At 35.9% G+C, this 19829-nt stretch overlaps 2 protein-coding genes across 2 annotated transcripts; one reads left to right on the plus strand and one right to left on the minus strand.

Annotated features, from left to right (window-relative positions):
* The first annotated feature begins 2739 nt into the window (after positions 1-2739).
* On the plus strand, positions 2740-4967 carry LOC112295666 (putative aldo-keto reductase 2). Its single transcript, XM_024547527.3, has 4 exons — positions 2740-3132; positions 3288-3488; positions 3746-3918; positions 4074-4967. The coding sequence occupies exons 1-4, from the start codon at positions 2917-2919 to the stop codon at positions 4546-4548; spliced, it is 1065 nt and encodes a 354-aa protein (XP_024403295.1). The 5' UTR covers positions 2740-2916; the 3' UTR covers positions 4549-4967.
* A 5450-nt stretch (positions 4968-10417) lies between these two features.
* Positions 10418-13548, minus strand: LOC112295409 (dicarboxylate transporter 1, chloroplastic). Its single transcript, XM_090244130.1, has 3 exons — positions 12169-13548; positions 11362-11583; positions 10418-11185 (listed from the first exon to the last, which is right to left on the minus strand). The coding sequence occupies exons 1-3, from the start codon at positions 13330-13332 to the stop codon at positions 10823-10825; spliced, it is 1749 nt and encodes a 582-aa protein (XP_090100256.1). The 5' UTR covers positions 13333-13548; the 3' UTR covers positions 10418-10822.
* Between the last annotated feature and the right edge of the window lie 6281 nt (positions 13549-19829).

Below are 19829 nucleotides of genomic sequence, written 5' to 3' on the forward strand. Positions count from 1 at the left end.
CAACGCTGCTCAGTGATCTCTGATGCCACGTTCAACAGCTCTACAAACACTGAACCAGCACTCTTCATCCATTAGTGGATGAGGAGGCCTCGCTGTGAACCCCACCCACCTTTCTTAGTCTCTTCATCATGCAATGCTCACCCACACACACCCAACCGTGAGCTCCTCCTTTTTTCCTCCTACCCATTGTTTGCATCTGCATTGCTTGAACGAAATTCTTTCCAAAATGGGAGTAAAACTTGCTCCTTTGTGAGACCATGTGTGAGCTTTTGACTCCATGAACATGAACACCATTGACAAGTGAACAGCATCTGATGCAACAAGAGCTGACTTGCTTGCTTGTTGCAATAGAAACTGTGGTTGTGTTTGTTGCATTCCTGGACGGGGCAAAATCGCCCACAGTTTGTGAAGCTTGCAACAAACACAAGAGGACAGGAGTGTGTGTAATCTGGTTTTAATGGCTCTCACCCACCCAAAAGTTTGTTATGGAGAGGACCAATGAATGGAAGGTTTCAAATAAAGTAGTGGCATTAAGACCTGCTAGTACTTATTTGTGCATAATGATTTTGCAGGGGGGGGTCATGAAAACACATTCAAATCTTCAAGGAGAGGTTTTGCTTGTGTAGTATGGAGTCACTAAAAAATACAATTTAAAATATTTGTGAAATTTGTTTGTTTGTTTGTTTGTTTGATTGTGTCAATCTTGCTTGCTTGCTTGCTTTTCATGCATGTGTAGTTCAGCCAGAATCACCTATCCAAACTAACTTCGTACTTGCATCATGTTGAGTAGGTGCCCCTATTTTATTACAAAAGTCAACTAAATACGAATTGTTTTGCATGTGATCTTTTCAACGTCTTTTAAAAGTTTATGGTTTAACAGTCCAAGCACAAGTGGGACGTTTCAAAAATTATTTTAAATGTTAATTTACCCATGTGTGTAAGGACAGTGTGTGTTTTTCAATCAAGAATTTTAAAAAATATTATTTATTTTGTAACTCAACATCAATACTAGCTATGTCCAAAGTAGCATGAAGTTTACTTTAGAATTGAATATATATATATATATATATATATGTGTGTGTGTGTGTGTGTGTGTAATTTCCACTTAGGAAAAATCCTATAGAATAAATTTAACCTAAATAAAGAAACACAATGAATAAAGAAGGCCTTGCACAACATCATGGAACTCGGAGAGAGGTTACACAATAGTGCCTCTCTAGAGCGTAGCAATACATATATATATATATATATATATGTATGTATGTATGATTGAAGTGCTGAAGTGAACAAGAAATGGAGGTGGTATGGGAGACTGAGAACGCAGAAAGGGGAACGGGAGGGGAGCGTGTAGAACCACCTAGAACCAGGGGGGGAACCCAGGGAACGGGAGAGGATTTCCATACGCATGCCTCCTCCCCAAGATTGCACTCATGTGTTCTCCGGCCCTATCTGCCGTTTCCGCCAACAGTGACCGTGCTGGCGCATCGTCCTTGGCTTCCACCCTCTCCAACCTCCCATTCCCTGCCACGTGGCAATAGTGTACCAGCTCAGCACAGCAGTTGTTCCCGCCACTGGAGGATTGAGTGAGCCTGCGACGAACGAGAAAGATGAGGTTCGGGCGCCTTGTTTTGCTGAGATTGAACTGATTGTGAGGTGCGGAATCTTGCGGTTCTAGATGATGAGGACTCTGATTGTGAAGAAGATGTTCTGTGAAGTGGAGGCTTTTCCAACTACAGTACCATGTTAGGAGTATATCAAATCGATGGGGCCTGCTGTTGCTTCGAGAATCACCCAACATACTGCATAGTCGTCGTGGTCATAGCTCTTTAGCTCCGCGAAGATGCGAATACTTGCAGTGGTGAGCACCAACACCTTTATAGCTTTCGAATGATGAATCAATGGCGACCATATGCAAGCTCAACGATATAAGTCCCAGATTGACGCATTTTTTTTTTCTTATCACCCACATCGAATTGTGATGCAGTGACACACATATTTAACCTCAATAATGAGTGTAAGAACTTATCATTGCCTTCGAATTCTATCACAATTAAGTTTTTTTTAAAGAATTCCAGTTTTTCCAAAAGAATATTACTGAAATCAGAATTTAAAATACATAATTTGGACTCAACACTAGCATTGGAAGGTTTCCTGTTGTGTTAAACTCTTTTTCAAAAAAACGTTTCTATTTTTATTTTTATTTCTTTCCATTTTGCAATACTGTGTTGCAAATCATATTTATCAGAATTCGAATGGTTAACTTGAAAATTTGAACAGCTTTCAAGTTGGCTCGTAAGAAATATAACATGAAGCATGTTTTTTTCGAATACAACATGAAAACACCGTTGGATATTTCGTCCGACGATTCCAAGTCGCGGTCACACAGCTTGACAGGTGGTTGTCATTATGGGTCGAAAGAAATCAGTTGTTGGTGTCATGAAAGACGTGACCTCTGCGATTCTTTTCTGCAAGGCTCCTATCCCGTTTTATAAGGTCAGAGGTGTGCAAGTAGAGAACAATGAAAACATGTCCGGTATTCCCCTGGGACCATCCGATAGGTCCACTCGTTTAATTATGTGGCCATTGTCCTCATTTTCTGTCTTTCCATCTCGTAGGTTCATCTACACTTTTTACTTCCGTGGAGCAGATTCTTCATCTTATCCTGGGCTTCATTCATCATGCCTTGGTTGCATGCTATCTTCTGTAGTAAATAGTTCGACAATGACGACAAAGAATTACCACCTTTCAGATCTCAAGGTTGGCGAGCGGGCAGAACTCCAGAGTGGAGGAAATCCTGTAGTGAAACCCCAGTCTCGGGGATGTTCTGCCGTAGCTGTGGGTGTATTGTGAGTTAGTATATGAGTGTATTCTCCAGTTTTTGTAAGTGCGAGGTGATTAGAGCGGTGATTTTCAGCCATGGCGTTCGAAGTGCCTCGCATGAAGCTGGGGTCGCAGGGTCTGGAAGTGTCGCAACAGGGACTAGGGTGTATGGGCATGAGTTGTTTCTACGGACTTCCTGCGCCAGAGCAGGAAATGATCGATCTTATTCACTACGCTGTCGAAAGAGGTGTGACGTTTTTGGATACTTCAGATATGTATGGACCTCACACGAATGAGGTACTGGTGGGAAAGGTAGGTCTCTGCATACATTCTAAACAAATGAAAATGATCACTTTTCACTTTTGTAGGAAGATAGTTTCAGACATGAAGAATTTCAGTGGCTCGTCCGGTTCTGAGTATTGGATCGTCTCTCGATTTACGTCAAGGAAAGTGGGGATGCGGTGCAGGCAATCAAGGGCATTCGGGATAAGGTGCAGCTTGCTACGAAGTTTGGCAACATCTTCGACCAAAAAGGCAATGTCATGGTGAGGGGCGACCCTGAATACGTGCGACAAGCGTGTGAAGCAAGCTTGAAGCGGCTGGACGTGGACTATATCGATCTGTACTACCAGCACCGTCTCGACAAGAAAGTTCCAATCGAAATTACTGTATGTGTAATCAGTGACATCCGTCCTCCTCGTGGTTGTTCGAAAGCCGTCGCAACGTCCAACATTCTTCATAGTCAATTTTACGGGCTTTGTAGATTGGACATTCTGAGACTATGGTACAACGACATTCAGTCCCTGTCAATACTTTTTTCAAATTTTCAAGCATATTAGTCGAGGATGGTTTAAGAATCCCTCAATTATAACCGTGTATGACGAGAGATTTGATGGTGAAGTTGGAGCTTTGGGTAATGTCACAGGTGGCGGCGATGGCAGAGTTGGTGAAGGAGAAAAAGGTGAAGTACTTGGGGTTATCAGAGGCCAATGCATCTGAAATCAGGCGTGCCCATGCAGTGCATCCCATCACTGCCGTTCAACTGGAATGGTCTCTGTGGGTTCGTGATCTCGAGAAAGAGATAGTCCCCACTTGCAGGTATAATTTCCCATACTTTTGACGAACCTCTTAAACAGAATATCCGAGCCCTGGTCATCCTGACATCTCCACACATCTACAGTCTGTAGGCGTGGCAGGGATTTTATCAAGGTTTAGTCGTGATTCTCATACAGGGCGAGCTCATGTCTTTCCAGGGAGCTAGGGATCTCCATTGTATCTTACAGCCCACTGGGTCGCGGCTTCTTTGCGGGCTACAATCCACAAGAGGCCAAGGAGGGTGACTTCCGTAAAATGTATGGGAGGTTATCAGGGGAGAACTTAGCGAAGAACGAGAAGCTGCGTCAACGAGTGATGGAGATAGCGGAGGGAAAGAAGTGCTCTATCAATCAGCTCGCTCTCGCATGGGTTCACCATAAGGGCAAGGACGTGGTACCTATCCCAGGCACGACGAAAAAGAAGAACCTGGACTCCAACATTCAAGCACTGCAAGTGACTTTGACTAGTGAGGAGATGGCAGAGCTGGAAGCAGCTGTGCCGGAGGAGGAAGTTGCAGGGGATCGTTACGGCAAGGCAACTTTGCAAGCGACATGGAGGTATGCATCCACACCACCTCTGTCATCCTGGAATCCAAGCTCGGTAACTGCAGAAGAGGGCCTTCATACAATCTGAACCTGAATCTGATCAGCTGTGATGGACTTCGCCGAAGCTGTGCTCTGCACAAATCTATCTATCGCTGGTGTTGAGCACCATGTTGAGTGGCAGTATCTTCACAGATCAGTGAATCCAGTGTTCGCCGATCTTAGTTGCTCTCGGAACCATTCGAATCTAAATGTGCGCCTTGAAACTCCCCCGACACTCTCAATCACTTCGAATGAATTCTGACAGCATTGAATCTGAACTTGAACACACACACACACACACATATATATATATATATATGCACACACAGAACTGTATGTACATCCATACATAGCAAGTAATAAGTCAAAATGTCCAAGCAAATCGCCTCAATAGACGTAGTATCATAAAACATGCACTATCTTGTATATAATGTTATTTATACTCACACTCATACATATGTCTGATAATATTTTCTAGTTTTCCGGTTGAATTGAAGATGCCTGATGTTTGTCTGGTGAAAATTGCTTCTCAAATTCTACCCTAGTTCAAATTAGACAATATTAGGTGGACTAATATTTTATTATAAAAGCATTTTGCATTTAGATAGATCAATATCAATATGACCAAACATATTAGTGTAATGATTGTTTGTACAGCCATCTTAAATAATACCAAATATTTGCTTTACATGCAAGTTCTCTCTGCAATAATACAAGGGATAAAAACCATATAATCATGACAATATGTCAAGAATGCAATATTTCCTTTTTTCATTTATTTATGTTGTAATAAGGAATTCTCTACTTGTAGAAGTCTATTTTAAAAGGCCATAGAACAAAAGTATTATCAAGAGTTCTTTCTTTGTGAATAAGAAATGTTTTTGAAAAGTCTTGATATTTGAAGAAGTGAAAAGAGGCCATGTAATTGACCAAATCATTCTTCTACTATTAGTCTAAATATGCAAGCTTATATCTTAATACTAAAAATTATAAATCATACAAATACAAACATACAGACATACAAATATAAATATAAATATATGACTTATTTTTTATTAATCAATTTCAGCAATTAGTAATATAACATCTCAATTCTTTTTACATAAATCACTTTTTAAGGTAACTCTACTGCAAATTTAGAGAGATGACACTCTTTATGCCATACAAGAGAAAAACGTATTTAACCTTGTTTTCACCTCTTCAGACTTCTAGATTGATTTTACTCATTGTAAAACCAATTTTATGCAATTACTAACAAGTTCCTTTATTAGGTAGTATTTTGGTGCATAATCAAATAAAATAACAAAGTTTTTTATTTTTATTTATTCATATTTTAATTAATATAATTAAAATATCTTTTCTACTTACTAAACATTATAATTAATTTACATACTTTCACTTTTTTAAAATAATTTAAAAAAAAAACCCTGAAATTCTACCATCATTGTATTTTTTAACTTAGAATTTTTTACTACTAGAAAAAAAGATCAAAATTCATCTATAAATATATATAATAAATTCCATACAAACTTGTGGCTTATTAACATCTAAATTAATTCTTAATTTCTAACTTATTATGGTTGTTCTATATATATATATATATATATATATTAATTTTATAGAAAAAATTCTTACGTAGCTTTAAAAATATCTTTAAAAAGTAATGCATATCTCCAACATCCAAAATAAACACTTTGCTAACAAATTTGTTAATTTAATTTATTTTATTCTTTATTGATTAATTATAAAATATTAAAAATAAAAAAATAAAAAATTTAGTATAAGAAGTCTTTAAGTTAGCTACTTACAATGATACATTGCAATTATTAAAACTTATAATTTAATTATTACATTTTCTTTCAATAATTCTTAAAATATTAAATATATTAAAAATTAACAACAAATAATAAATCACTTGATATTGTGAAAATAATTTAAGAGATTGTCAAATGAATTTAATCTATTAGAAGTTAAAATTACTTCCAAATAACACTTAATATTTTAGACAAGATATTTGTGCTATCATTGGTGTTTTAAAGACTTATCATTCTTGTGTATAAAAAATAATTAAATAAAATTCAATAATTATAGATCTCTTATATCTTTAAAGCTCAAGACTATAACGAAAAACGTCATTGCAATAGAGATTAGCTTGTGTAGATGAAATATGGTAGATTGAAGTTGTTTTGTAGGTTGTTTGGACAAGAGCATTGGAATTACCTTTGTTTGTTATGTTTTTTTATTTAATCTATTGATTTTTAAATTTGCATTAGATTCTTAAAAAGTATTGTGTTTTACAGAATGTTGATTAGTGAAGAAAGAGCCCACATTGTGGGAATGTGTGAGGGTGGAATGAAGTGTTTGAACATTGGAGTTATATTGAATGTTCTACGATTGACCATTCCCATTGTTTTGACAAATGGAAAGGTCCATGGTAATGTAAAATCTTTGATAAACTAATGTAGTAGATATATGAAGTTGATTGATTGTGGTGCTAGATTATTATTGCATTTTATTAGAGATAATAGAAGTCAACCACTGTTAGGAATAGCAAGCCAAGCATATGTATGTTGTAACATAAAAATGGTTGCACTTGCATTATTAGGGCTTTAGAAATTAGATTGTATAAAAAAAATTAAAAATTAAAAAACCCTATCTTAATGACAAGTATAAATTTGATAGGCTTACATTTGTTTGCACTCTTAAAAGTTGAAATTATGAAGATTGGTGCAATGTAATTTTGTCAAATAAGTTATTATTTAAAATTGGTAAGAATTTAAGGCATATTAGAATGTGGCAAAAATTATACAAAAGATATATGTAGAATTGTATAGCACCAACTTTTAAGTTTGGCCGGAGGTAGGTGATGGTTTGAGGTGCATTTATTGGCTTTGATATATGCCCTCTTATTATTATGCCTCTAGACATAAGAACATCAAGCAATTTTTTAACAATTATTTATGAGGAAGAATTAAGCAAGTTTTAATTTTTACATAATCATCCTAAGCAATTTAAACTTATAGAAGATGGAACTTTGGTCCATCATAGCTCACTTCTATTGCAATGGAGATAGGCTCATGGTATAACAAAACTAATTTGATCCACACACTCTCCAGATTTGAATTCCATGGGAAATCTATGGAAGATTGTCAAAATTTTGTTCCAAAAATGGCACAAACTATTCAGTCAGCACAAGATATCTTTAGAGAAACTCCAAACCTTGATTATGAGTATGTCTGAGAAAATGCAAGGAATTATTTTAGCAAGAGGTGGCAATACTAGATGTTAGATATTATGTTATGATATTAAATTTATTGTTTGATTTTATAGTTTTGTAATGCAAATTTGTCATATTTTCAAAGTAGACTCTCATCTTTCCAATGCAATTTATGGCTTGTGAATTGTAGAATTTTTGAGCCTACAGAAACTTCTCAAAGTTTGTATTTCTAATTTTGATTCAGCTTCAGGAAAAAATTTGAATGATTAATGGACCCTACTGTACAAACCTTGACTGAGATGGTCTTCAAGACAACGCGACATGCCATTCACAGTATACCGCCAAAAGAAAGAATCTACAATGTGCAACACATCCCAACAGAAAACAGTGTTGTAGAATCTCGAAACTTGCATATACATTGTAAAATGATCCCAACAGAATACCTGTCCATCACATGGCAAGCATAGAATAAATGCACGATATCTGTTTTTAACATACTGATAAATGGACCAGGTACGATCTTGTATCCTCATGGAACTTGGATCCCTCCCTGAAACCGATCTGTCACAGGAAGAGAAAATAGCATAATGTCATGTACCTTTCATAGAGTGTACTGACTGGAATACACTGCCCATAGCATTCTGCCTTCGCAATAATAATTTCACTCTACGACAAAAAATTAAACCCGAAGTCAGAAACAAGATTCTCACACCAATTTCACCGAGATATTTCTCTTGCGACTCTGCCTAAAAGCCCATCAATTGTTAGGATACCTTCACAGCATATTATGCTTAATTTCAGCCAGAGAGTCTCGCATGTTCATGACTTGAGCAGGATTCTGAAATAGCAAGAAGAGACACAATATTAGAACGGTTTCTCAAAACCTCTAAGAATACCTCTTCAAACAATGTCAACTCGGGCATGAACAAAAGCTAACACCAGAGTCTGTCAAATATCCAGATAATCTATTCTCGAAATGAAATAATGACGTACTTGAGAGTCCCATTCAATGTCAGCAATTTTCTTGATGGCCTTGAAGGCTTCGAACACCAGGTAGAACAGTTCCTTATCACCCCGCACAACGTCCTGCAAGTCAGAACTAGCAAACGACAATGCATGACCGGATATATAGGGGGGGTCATAATCTTGACAACAATTGCATTCTCAAAAGACCAATGCCTCTTCCAATTATTCAATGACGATTATTTCATCAACCTAGAGACCAACTATTATTTCATCAACCTTTTCTAATGTACAATCCTGAGCAGCTATATCTTCAAGGACGTGGAATTTCATGGGAAGATTTCAAAGATCTGAATTACACTTCGGACGACATTACAGAATAATAGCCACAGATGGTCAATGCACCCAACACCTTATCCCAGAAGAGAAAACTTGGCCAGACTTAGTTAAAGATTTGGAATCGCGCTTCAACGAAGAACCGTTCAAACTTCGGAACTCGTTCAGTTGTAATATAGATACTCTGCCATACTTATCAGACGATCAAATCAATTCACGTCATCTCGATCGACAGGAAAGTAGAACACATCGGCATCAAGCAAAGCAGGTACAGTTAATCTCTCTGCAGCCATGGCACCACCACGGTTTCTTTACATTTCAGACGATATATCCGGTACAGCATCCCTCGATCTCTTCTCAAGGTTGGGCACAAACTCTACGATCCTCAACCCTGCAAATGAAGCAAACTTGGTACCGGTGCTTTCCATCATGTTGGAGGGCCGGTGACTCACAGCCAAGGAGGCAAGGCACACTGGGTGAGAGTCACAGAGCTCATAGACGCAAAACCTTGCAACCCACAAATATCCCCAGACAAAAAAAGGATCCTGCAACTATCCGACTCTCTTGGAATTCCAAGAAGTAAATGTGAGATCTTAATTATAAGCAGGACACAGCAGACCCTGATATGAATCATAAAGCAAGGAAACAAAAGGAACGAGCGATTGGGCAGAGCGGGGCTATGGTGGGCAGGGATTTCATGACAACCTTACAGACAAGTGTGCCCCGAAATGACTGGAACGACTTCAGATGAGTTCAGCCTTGAACACCCCACTCCCATTAGCGGTAGTCGGCGTGTTTTCCTCAAAATGCTACTCCTTGATTGGACTGACATGTGTCAAGAATATTTTCCGTTCTACACCAGCAGGGATAAACTCTCAACTCCAGAGATTCCAGTTCTGACGTGAGCAGTCCAAAGTGGCATGCGATGTTCTCGGTTCTAAGGATCAGTTAATACATGTCATGCCTTGATAAGAAAGTTCGGTATCCTAAACTCTAATTAAAGCATTCTGCTTCAAGAACTGGCAGAAATTTAGGAGTTTCCAACTGAGATAACTTCCCCAAATATTTCAGCCCGTCCAGTTATCTCTCGGCTAATCCCATGAATGTGAACACCATGAGGTAAACAGTCTAGACGCAGTACCAGAATGCTAAAAAATAACCTACCTAAAATAACTAAAGCGTCACAAACAAAGCAGATTCCAAGAACACAAAAATCAAATAAGACTGACAATCAGTGCATATTTTTCTGAAATAACAGAGACACCAAGAGAAAATACACGCAAATAAAAAAAAGCACCCTGAAACCAAGAAAAAAACAACAAAAACAAAGAAACAACAGACAAAACTCCAGAGCGAAAAAGAGGCGCATTACACAGTTCAGGTCAACAATTCAACAGTCAAATTCCGCGATAAATGTTTCTTCCTTAAAACCCTAAACTGTTACAGTACTTCATGCTAAATGTGACTTCGAACAAAGCTCTTCCAAGTGTGGACCCCTCGCTCCACAATCAACAAGTGCCTACGGCGGGTATTGATCATTGGGTCTAGCCAAAGCATTTACGACACTTCCCAAAATTTGAAAAACATCTATACATGTGGCAACAAGATGAACATCAAAACTAAAAGCGCTGGATACCAAAACGATCCAAACACTTTCCTAAGACAAGGCAAAACTTAAAATTATAAATGACCAGCGCAAAACTAACTACTGTAGCCAAACAGAACTCTAAAATACTAACACTAAAGATGTGCAACGCATTCTAACAAACCAATTCATTCACCCAAAAACTCCCGCCTTGTCGTCAACCTACAAGAGGCCCAAAAACTTCCACCACACTCCTCCCACTCCCAGCCAGATCACAAGGTTCACCACGCTGCACAAAAACCCGTACCCCCACCATTGTGACAGCGGCACGTAACCCGCCCCGTAAAACACCGGAGCTGACCCGATTCCGTAGTGCGTCAGTCCCCCCATCAGATTCGACAAAAACGCCAGCACCAGCGCCCCAAACAGAGGTGGCGTCCCCAGCGCCGTCCCCACTGACAAAAATGCTGTGAACATCGCTCCGATGTGAGCCGCACCACTCGCGAAAAAGTAGTGCGAGTAGAAGTACAGCAGCACCAGGATCCCGAACGACGCTTGCCAAGCAAGCCCCAGCCCTCCCACAACCTGCACCCACCCAAACACCTCATCAGCCCTCCCGCACAACCCTCCCACTCAACTTCCCCGCACAATCCATCACGCATCCCACTCACTCTTCCACATCGTCTCCCACCCCCCATTCCACAACCTCATCCCATCCCATCTCATCCCAAAACTCCTCAAATTCCACAGATTCCACTTACATTCACCACGTTCTGGCTGAACCACGCAATCAACCCGTACTTGTTCAGGTACCCAGCCATCGCAATCAACGCCGCGAACCACGTCAGCGTATCCCATGCCACCGACTCACCCAAGCACTCTTTCCATGTAACCACACCTGTCGTCAGAAGCACCGACAGCCCCAGAATCGCCGCCGACACCGCATCCACTCCCAACACTCCTCCGAAGATCCAAAGCCCCACCTGCAACGCAACAAACTCACCGCACCCTCTTAGTCCTCATCTACCACCCCACATCACTAAGCCCTCCACTCCATCCCCCCCCCCGACACATCTCAAACCCCAACCACTCTCCTCACATGCCCACCCTACGTCCCCACTCCGAATAACTCATCCACCCCTCTGCCCCAAACCCACTCCCCCCTCCCACACACCTCGACACCCTCTTCGCCTCCCAAATTCACATTCACATCAACCTCCTCACCCACCAACCACCTCCTTCCCTCCCACCCCCACGAATCCACTCTCCCCACCTCCCACCCACATTCCTCCTCAATTCCCACAAAACCTGCTACACACACACACACACACACACACCAATCTCCTCACCGCTTATTCTTCCCTGTGTTTCCATACACCCACCATTCTCACATGCACATTACTCCTCGCACCCACCCCAACCCCACATTCCCCGTCCAACCATATCCCTCACCCACGCACCCCAACCCCACACCTTGCTCATCAACCCTGCCACCGTCCCTCGCCCACTTTCTCCTCCTCTACACCCCCCGCCACACTACTCCCGATGTAACCCCCCACTCCTCTTACCGTCGCGATCAGCGTCACTGACATTATCTTCTCGTTCTTCGACATCGGCCCCATCTTCTCCAGATTCTCCGCCGCCAGCTTCGGCGCGTCCGGGCTGCTCTTCACCTCCGGTGGGTACACCACGTACAACAGCGCTGGGATCACCAGCAGCGACACCAGTCCCGGCACCGACGCTGCCACCGCCCAATCCGTCCAGCTGATCGTCTGCCCGATCGCCCCCGTCGCCAGGTTCACGCTCAGCGGGTTCGCAGCCATCGCCGTCAAAAACATCGCCGACGTGATCACCGACGTCTGGAAGCACGTCAGCATCAGCCAAGATCCCAGCTTCCTCTCCGTCCCATCCCCGACCTTGCTCCCGCACGCCAGGCACAGCGCCTTCACCAGCGGCAGAAATATCCCCCCCGACCGAGCCGACACCGATGGAATCGCCGGCGACAGCAGCGCCTCCGCGAACACCAAACTGTACCCCAGCCCCAGCGTCGTCTTCCCGAACAGCTTCACGAACTGGTAAGCCACCCGGTTACCCAGCCCCGTCTTGATGAACCCCTTCGCGAAAAAGAACGCCAACGCGATCAGCCACGGGATGGGATCCCCGAACGCGCTGAATGCTGCCGCGAACGTCAGCGTCTTCGTCAACACCGATGCGCCCAGTCCCATCAGCGCCACCGCACCCAACGGCAATGGCTGCGTGATGATCCCCACCACCGTCGCCAAAAAAATCGACAGCAGCTGCCATGCGTTCTTCGTCACGCCCACGGGCGTCGGAATGAACCACACCAACACGCCCACCGCGATGGACGCTATCAGGGGCTTCATGGATGCGCCCATCCACGGCTCCTCCTTCTTGGGCGCAGGGGTGGCTGCGGGCACCACGCCCGCGCCCGCATCCGCTCGCACTCCCAACCTCGCCTCGCCATCGCTCTTCCGCAACGCCGGCAAGGCCGCGATGCCCTTCAGCAACCCATCGCCCACAAGGAACCCGCTCTCGGAGCTCGACGCTGCCAAACCCAGAGACCTGATTCCGCCCCTGCTCCGCAACCCAAAGGCGCCCCTCACACCCAAAGACCTGGCGGAGCAAGAAACACCTCTCGGCGCAACCCCACGAGGCGACGCGACGGGACTCAACCGGACGCCATTGGAAACTGCAGCAGCCATGCAAGCCATAGCTGCCGGTGGCCCCACAAACGGGCTCACAATCTCCTCCCCGGCCTACCAGCGTCTCAGATCCCCCCCCCTCGCTCGAGAGCTGCACCTGCGCAACCCCGATCCAGCGCGTGAGCCCAAAACAAAACTTCGAGCGGAGCGGTGTCGCCTAGAGCTTTAGCGGAAAGGGAGCTGATTCGCAGAAAGCGGATCCGAGGGTGCGTAATTGGACGTGACCAGGCAGGAACTAGGGAGATGTGTGAGTGGAGTGGAGCATCAACAGCAATGGATGGATGGCGACCAGATCGAGGGGCTGGGCTTCTCCGTGTCCCGGAAGGACTGCCTTAACTCGGAGAGCAAGGGCCAACTGTGACCGGGCTTGCAAGTCGCCTCTCTCACTGCGATGCGACCCCTTAATTTGATTCTATAATGCTGTAGTTTGTTTCGTTCCTTTGGCTTGTGGCTCTTTCTGGTCAGGGCATTTCTCTCAGATTCATGGCCATCTCCCTCTCTTCCTTCCTTCCTTCCTTCTGCCTGTGTATTCATTTGATGTTTACTTGACCATAATTGTCCTTTGCTTCATCAACAATTGCCATGTGGGCCCAGGATTACTGAACAGTGTGATTTGCTGCGGAGTTGGTATCATTTGCTTAGCAAACGAGCTCTGAAATTAGGTTGTGTGATCAGTTCTTGTGTTTGAAGGAAGGCAGTTAGGTATTGTGAAATGTGCTGGGAATTGTGAAATGTGATTGTCTGTTGCCATTTTCGGAACATTGAATGGGGTGGATTGAATGTGCTAATATGGGTCTCAGTCCCACATGCTTTGTGAAAGATGCCGCTTAGTGGAATCGAGCGTGTTGGATTTGCGTGATCGTTTCCTTCCTGTGAGCATTGGTGTTTTTGGTGATGTTGAATTTGAACAAAGTGCAACACATCATCAACCTATGCATATTGATTTTTTTTGTTATTTTTTGGTCATGATTATTTATTAACATAAAGGATTTAATATATACATAATATATAATCAACTTTCTTTATTTTCATAATCAATTTGATCAAGGAATTGATCACGGTTGTTTCTTTACTTATTTGTTTTTTTTTTGTTCAATATTATGTATGTATGTATGTATGTATGTATATATATATATATATATATATATATATCCTAGCAAATATTTATTTGATCATGATTTTCTTTAAATAAATTTTAATTAATATAAATAAAGAATTATAGTTTATTTAGTGCAAAGATAATTATATTCAAAAGTTCAGAATAGGATTGAATAATAGTAGAGTTTAGAGAGACTAAAAACGAAATCACTTGTTAGCTCAGAAGTTACATTCAATTAAAGTAAATGTTTCATAGAATCAAACTTGAACTTGCAATCATTACATACAAAGTATATATGCAAAGAGAATAAAATTTTAATTAATTATTCTAAACATAAAAGGATTATTTGTTGTAGTTGTATCTTATGTTTTGTAAGTTCAATATAAATGTAGGGTTATTTGTTGTAGAATTAGCCTCATTAAGACCACTAAAAGTGATGAATTAAAAATTGCATAAATCTTTGACTTTAGTATTACCCGATTTTTTAAAAAGATTTATTTTACTTCTATATAATATTAGAATTTTATTATTGGAACATAATATGTCATATAAGATTGTAGAAATTTCCACGAATCACATCATAGTGTTTACAACTATTATTAAGAAGTACATAGCATTAAAAATAATAATAATAATAATAATAAACTATAGAAGAACTAATTTTTTTCTCAATGTATTGGAGTTAGTTTAATGTAGATGTGTAGCAAAGAAAAAATTTAAAATATGTTTGAAAGATTTTGTAACGAAGAAGAATAATAAGATTAGAAACTTGTATGAAGTAGTCGAAGATATTGTTACTTGTAGAACTAATATCATATTAGCTAAACAAAGAGACTCAATCTTTATAATGAAATTAGAGTATGCAAAATTGAATGACTTGAATGAATGATTACCCAGAACTACAAAACAAATTGTAAAGAATTGTTTTGTAAACATTTTGTGTTTGGGAATCACAAAAAATGAACTTAGATACTCTAATTTATCTTACTAAAGGTTTATTGATTGCATAATCTTAAATGTACATAGTTTTGCACCAATTATTTTGAAAGTTGTAATATTATACTTTGTTTTTTTTATGTATCATTACTAGAAGAAGGTGAATGTTTGTTATACTAAAAATATATATATATATATTTTTCTATATTTAAAAAATAGAATGAATGATAGAGGAGTAAACTTGATAAAAATTAAAACTAAAATGATTACACATTCAATATTAAAGAAAAATGTCAAAAACAATCAATTATTTGTTTTTAGAACATTAAAAACTATATTTACGTTATTTTTTTTATAAGATGTAATAATTTTTTTATTTTTTATATTTTATTTTTGTATAGAAAAATCTGCAAAGAGATTCTCAACTCAATGTTTATACATCTTATACAATATGCATAGTTTTTTTCAAAAAAGTAAAATGCTTATTAGCTATTATCTAAATTATTGAATATATTAATATTATATATGTAATATGATTTTTTAGTACTTAAGTTCAAATGTGCAATAGAAACAAATTACATGCTCAATTTAAAATATTTAAGCAAGTCTAAATACTTTTTCAAAACTTTTTGGTGAATTTCATTCAAACAATTTCTTTAATTTTAAGTGTAGTATTTATTTTTTAAAATTTTAAATTGTACGATTTCTAAATAATTTCTAATTTTAAAGAAATATAATATCTATTGTCTATTATAAATCAATATTAAGAATGTGTATTTTTGTATATATTATATTTTTCAATATTATCAATAAAAACTACTATAATCAGTATTTATTGTAATTATGATTTAATACAGTTTTAATAATTTTTAATTATTATATGTTATCAATTCTAGAAAAATTGGTACTCAAAATTTAATAATTATATTAATATGAAAAATAATTATTGCATTTTTTACTTTTTATTTTGATTTATAACATATAGAACTGTTAATATCAATAAAGGGCACATAAAAACTTTAAAGTATGTCTGGAATAATATTTTGTTAGTAGTTTTATATATAGTCATATAGAAAAAAAATTCAATATCTATTCAAATCTAAAATAAGTGGTAGATACATAAAGTCATTAAAATTATTCTTAAATTTAAATAGATTAGTAAAGGTGATGTATTTTTTTTTACTTTGTCTTTTTTATTTTTACATAAATTTATTTTCTTTACATAAGTTTATTTTAATTTATATATTTAAAAATTTTATCTTTATTTATTAAGAATATATATATATATATATATATATATATATAATATTTTTTTCTTCAAAGCAACAAAATATTTGAAAAGTTATAGATTACCTTGATATAATTTTACATGATTTTTTTTATTTTTTATTATTTTTTTATCTACTTCTTAATTCTTCTTTTTGTTTTTTATATGATGCTTTGAATTTCTACAATTTTTTTGTTTATAAGATAATTTACAAAAAAAACATAATGGTATAAATATAAGTGAGAGTATAATATACATATATATATATATATATATTGGTAGAAAAAAATCACTATGTTCATTACTACAACCAACTTTTAAAATATTTTATTATATAAATATAGAGATGGTAGGATTTTCTTCAACTATTGATGTTTTGATAAAAAAGAATATAAGTTGTATAAATAATCATTGCAATACAATTTTTTATTGAGTTACTCACAAAATTATTCAAATTTATTCTTCAAAGTTAGATATTTGAAAGTACTTTTTTTAGAAAATATTTAAGTGATCTAGTACATGACTTTGTGGTTTTAAATTTTTCTAAAGCTATTCTTATCTAATCACAATTTCTTTGCAATACAAGGTTTTCAAACATAAGTGATGTATCTATTAATTTAAACAACAACTTTGCATGCTCTTTAACTAGTGAAGCACCAATATCTAGTACATAGTGATTATAGTGACTAGAAGGAAACTTGGATGTTTAAGCCTTAAAGTGTTTTTGGTGCCATTTGGTAAGTTTAATACTCATCTTATTTTATCTTTAAGAGTTAAGTAGGTCATTTTAATACTCATCTTATTTTATCAAAAAAAAATATTATAAGATCTAAAATTAGATAATTATATTATTCAAGCTTCTAAATTTTTAAATAAAAATATTTTTAGTTTATTTTAAATTTTATTTAATTAATATTACAAAATATTAATAATAATATTACACAAATCAACGTGTCTTCTTTGTTGCTTATAACATGATGTAAAGAATTTACAATTAAATTTATTTAGTTTCTAAAGATAAAGTCAATCAATTGACGTTATCATCAAGTATAACATTTGACCATTTTATCTTTATTAAAGATCTTACAATGACCTCAACATATGATTTATAATGATGTAAAAAATCAATAAAATAGTTGAATATACAATCTTATTTTAATATAAGTTAATTTCTTTTGTAAAACTTTATATCTTGTGGTACAATAAATAATAATAATACTAATAAATTACTATCAATAATTTATTTTGGTATAAATTTTAAGAAAATAAATATTATTCTTAATATTCTCTAAATAATTAAAAAAACTGTATAATATAAAAATACAAATATATGAAGACAATGTCTTAAAAAAGGACTTATCTAAATTAAAAAGAATTTTTCATTTTAATTTTTTTCAGCTTTATTTTGTGATTTTTTTTTATTATCTAAATATTTTTTTTATTTTTGAATTCAAGTTTGTTTAAGTGTATAAATTTATAAATTATGTACTTATGTTTTATTAGATCCTAAAATAATTTTATTTTTTTTAACAAAAAAACTTTCTAAACAATAAGAAAAGGTTTAGTAAAAACTTTTTACTAAATACTCCTAAATACTCCTATTTTTTATCAAAAAATAAAAAGAATATTAATGACATATATAAGTTTTAAATTTAAAATTTATTTTTGACTCGATAAATTCTTAGTAAATTTTATTCAAGTAAATTTCAAAAGATTATATAAGTAGATTGTAATTTAATCTAGTAGTCTCTTACAATCAATTTGATAACATAATTACTAAAGATTATATAAAAAATCTAAGATGTAGCTAATTAAAATTTAAGATTTATAAAAGACCAAAATAAAAATTTATGAAAAATACAACCTTTATTTAATAATAGTAATAACTTGTATTTTATTTTATCAAGTATTATGATGAATAAAACTTATAAAAAGTTGTATTATTAAATTCTTAGACTAATTATTATTCAAATATATATCAATTTATTTTGTACATTGATTGTATTTATTAAAAGCTATAAAGATTTATCTTATTAAAAAATAATTCTCATTGAAATTCGTAAATTATTTATTTTGCTAAATTTTATTTCTTTTAAAAATTATATTGCAACAAAGAATATATATATACATATACATATATTTTAAAAGATGGATAATTAAAAAATATATATATCTAAATAACATTTTTGAGAGTAGATTGAATATGTAGATTTAGAAATGACTTTAATAACTTCTTCAAGAAGTTTTATTGGTTTAAAAGTTGATATGAAGGATCTTTTTAGTTGGACACTTAGTTCCTAAATTATATTGTTGTTAAGAAGTTTCTTGATAGATTATTTGATGGCTAGTGTATATATATATATATATATATATATATAGACAAGACTAAGGCCATCTTTAGCCTTGTTAATGCTATTATTATATATTGGCCTTGGTTTAAGTCTCTCTAGTTATTCTTACTCAACAATATGAATTCTAATGTATTATTGTTTTTTTAATGTATTATTTTTTGGTTGTTCTTCTTATTTTTTAGTTGTACTCAAATATGTTAGCTTTTCACAACTTGTTATAGATTTATGTTTTATACACTTGCTTGGTTCTTAATATATATATATATATATATATATATATATATATATGAATAAATTATTGATACAATATAATATACAATATAATATCAAATCACAATTCAAATATTTCACTTTGTAGTTGTGTCACTATATTTTATTTGAATTTCAAAGAATCAGAATAAAAGGAAGAATTTGTAAAATTTAAAAATGAATTCTGTAATTTGGGTGAATATTATTAGTAAAAGATTAAAATATGTATTTTAAAGTTTTTCCAAATTTAATTGAACTTTATTGAGAAATCTTAAGATTATTTGAGTTGCTTTAATGTGATTAACTTTAAAAATAAATACAATATATTTGAATTTTTGATTAATTAACTAAATATAAAGTATTGCTCGTCAATATTTATTTGCATAAATATTTTCTTTTCAAATCGATATTATAAAACATAAATAAATGGTAGATACAAATAAAAAAATCATTCATTTTTTATTATTATATATTCTCATATTGTGAAGGGTTGCATGATTATTATTAATTCAATTATACAACTAATAATAAATTCTTGATTTTTATTAGGTTTTATTCATTTAAAAATGTTTTGGTATATTATAAAAATAGAAATAGGTAAAAA

Source organism: Physcomitrium patens, chromosome 18, assembly GCF_059467195.1.
Source record: "Physcomitrium patens ecotype Gransden chromosome 18, ASM5946719v1, whole genome shotgun sequence".
Lineage (NCBI taxonomy): Eukaryota > Viridiplantae > Streptophyta > Bryopsida > Funariales > Funariaceae > Physcomitrium > Physcomitrium patens.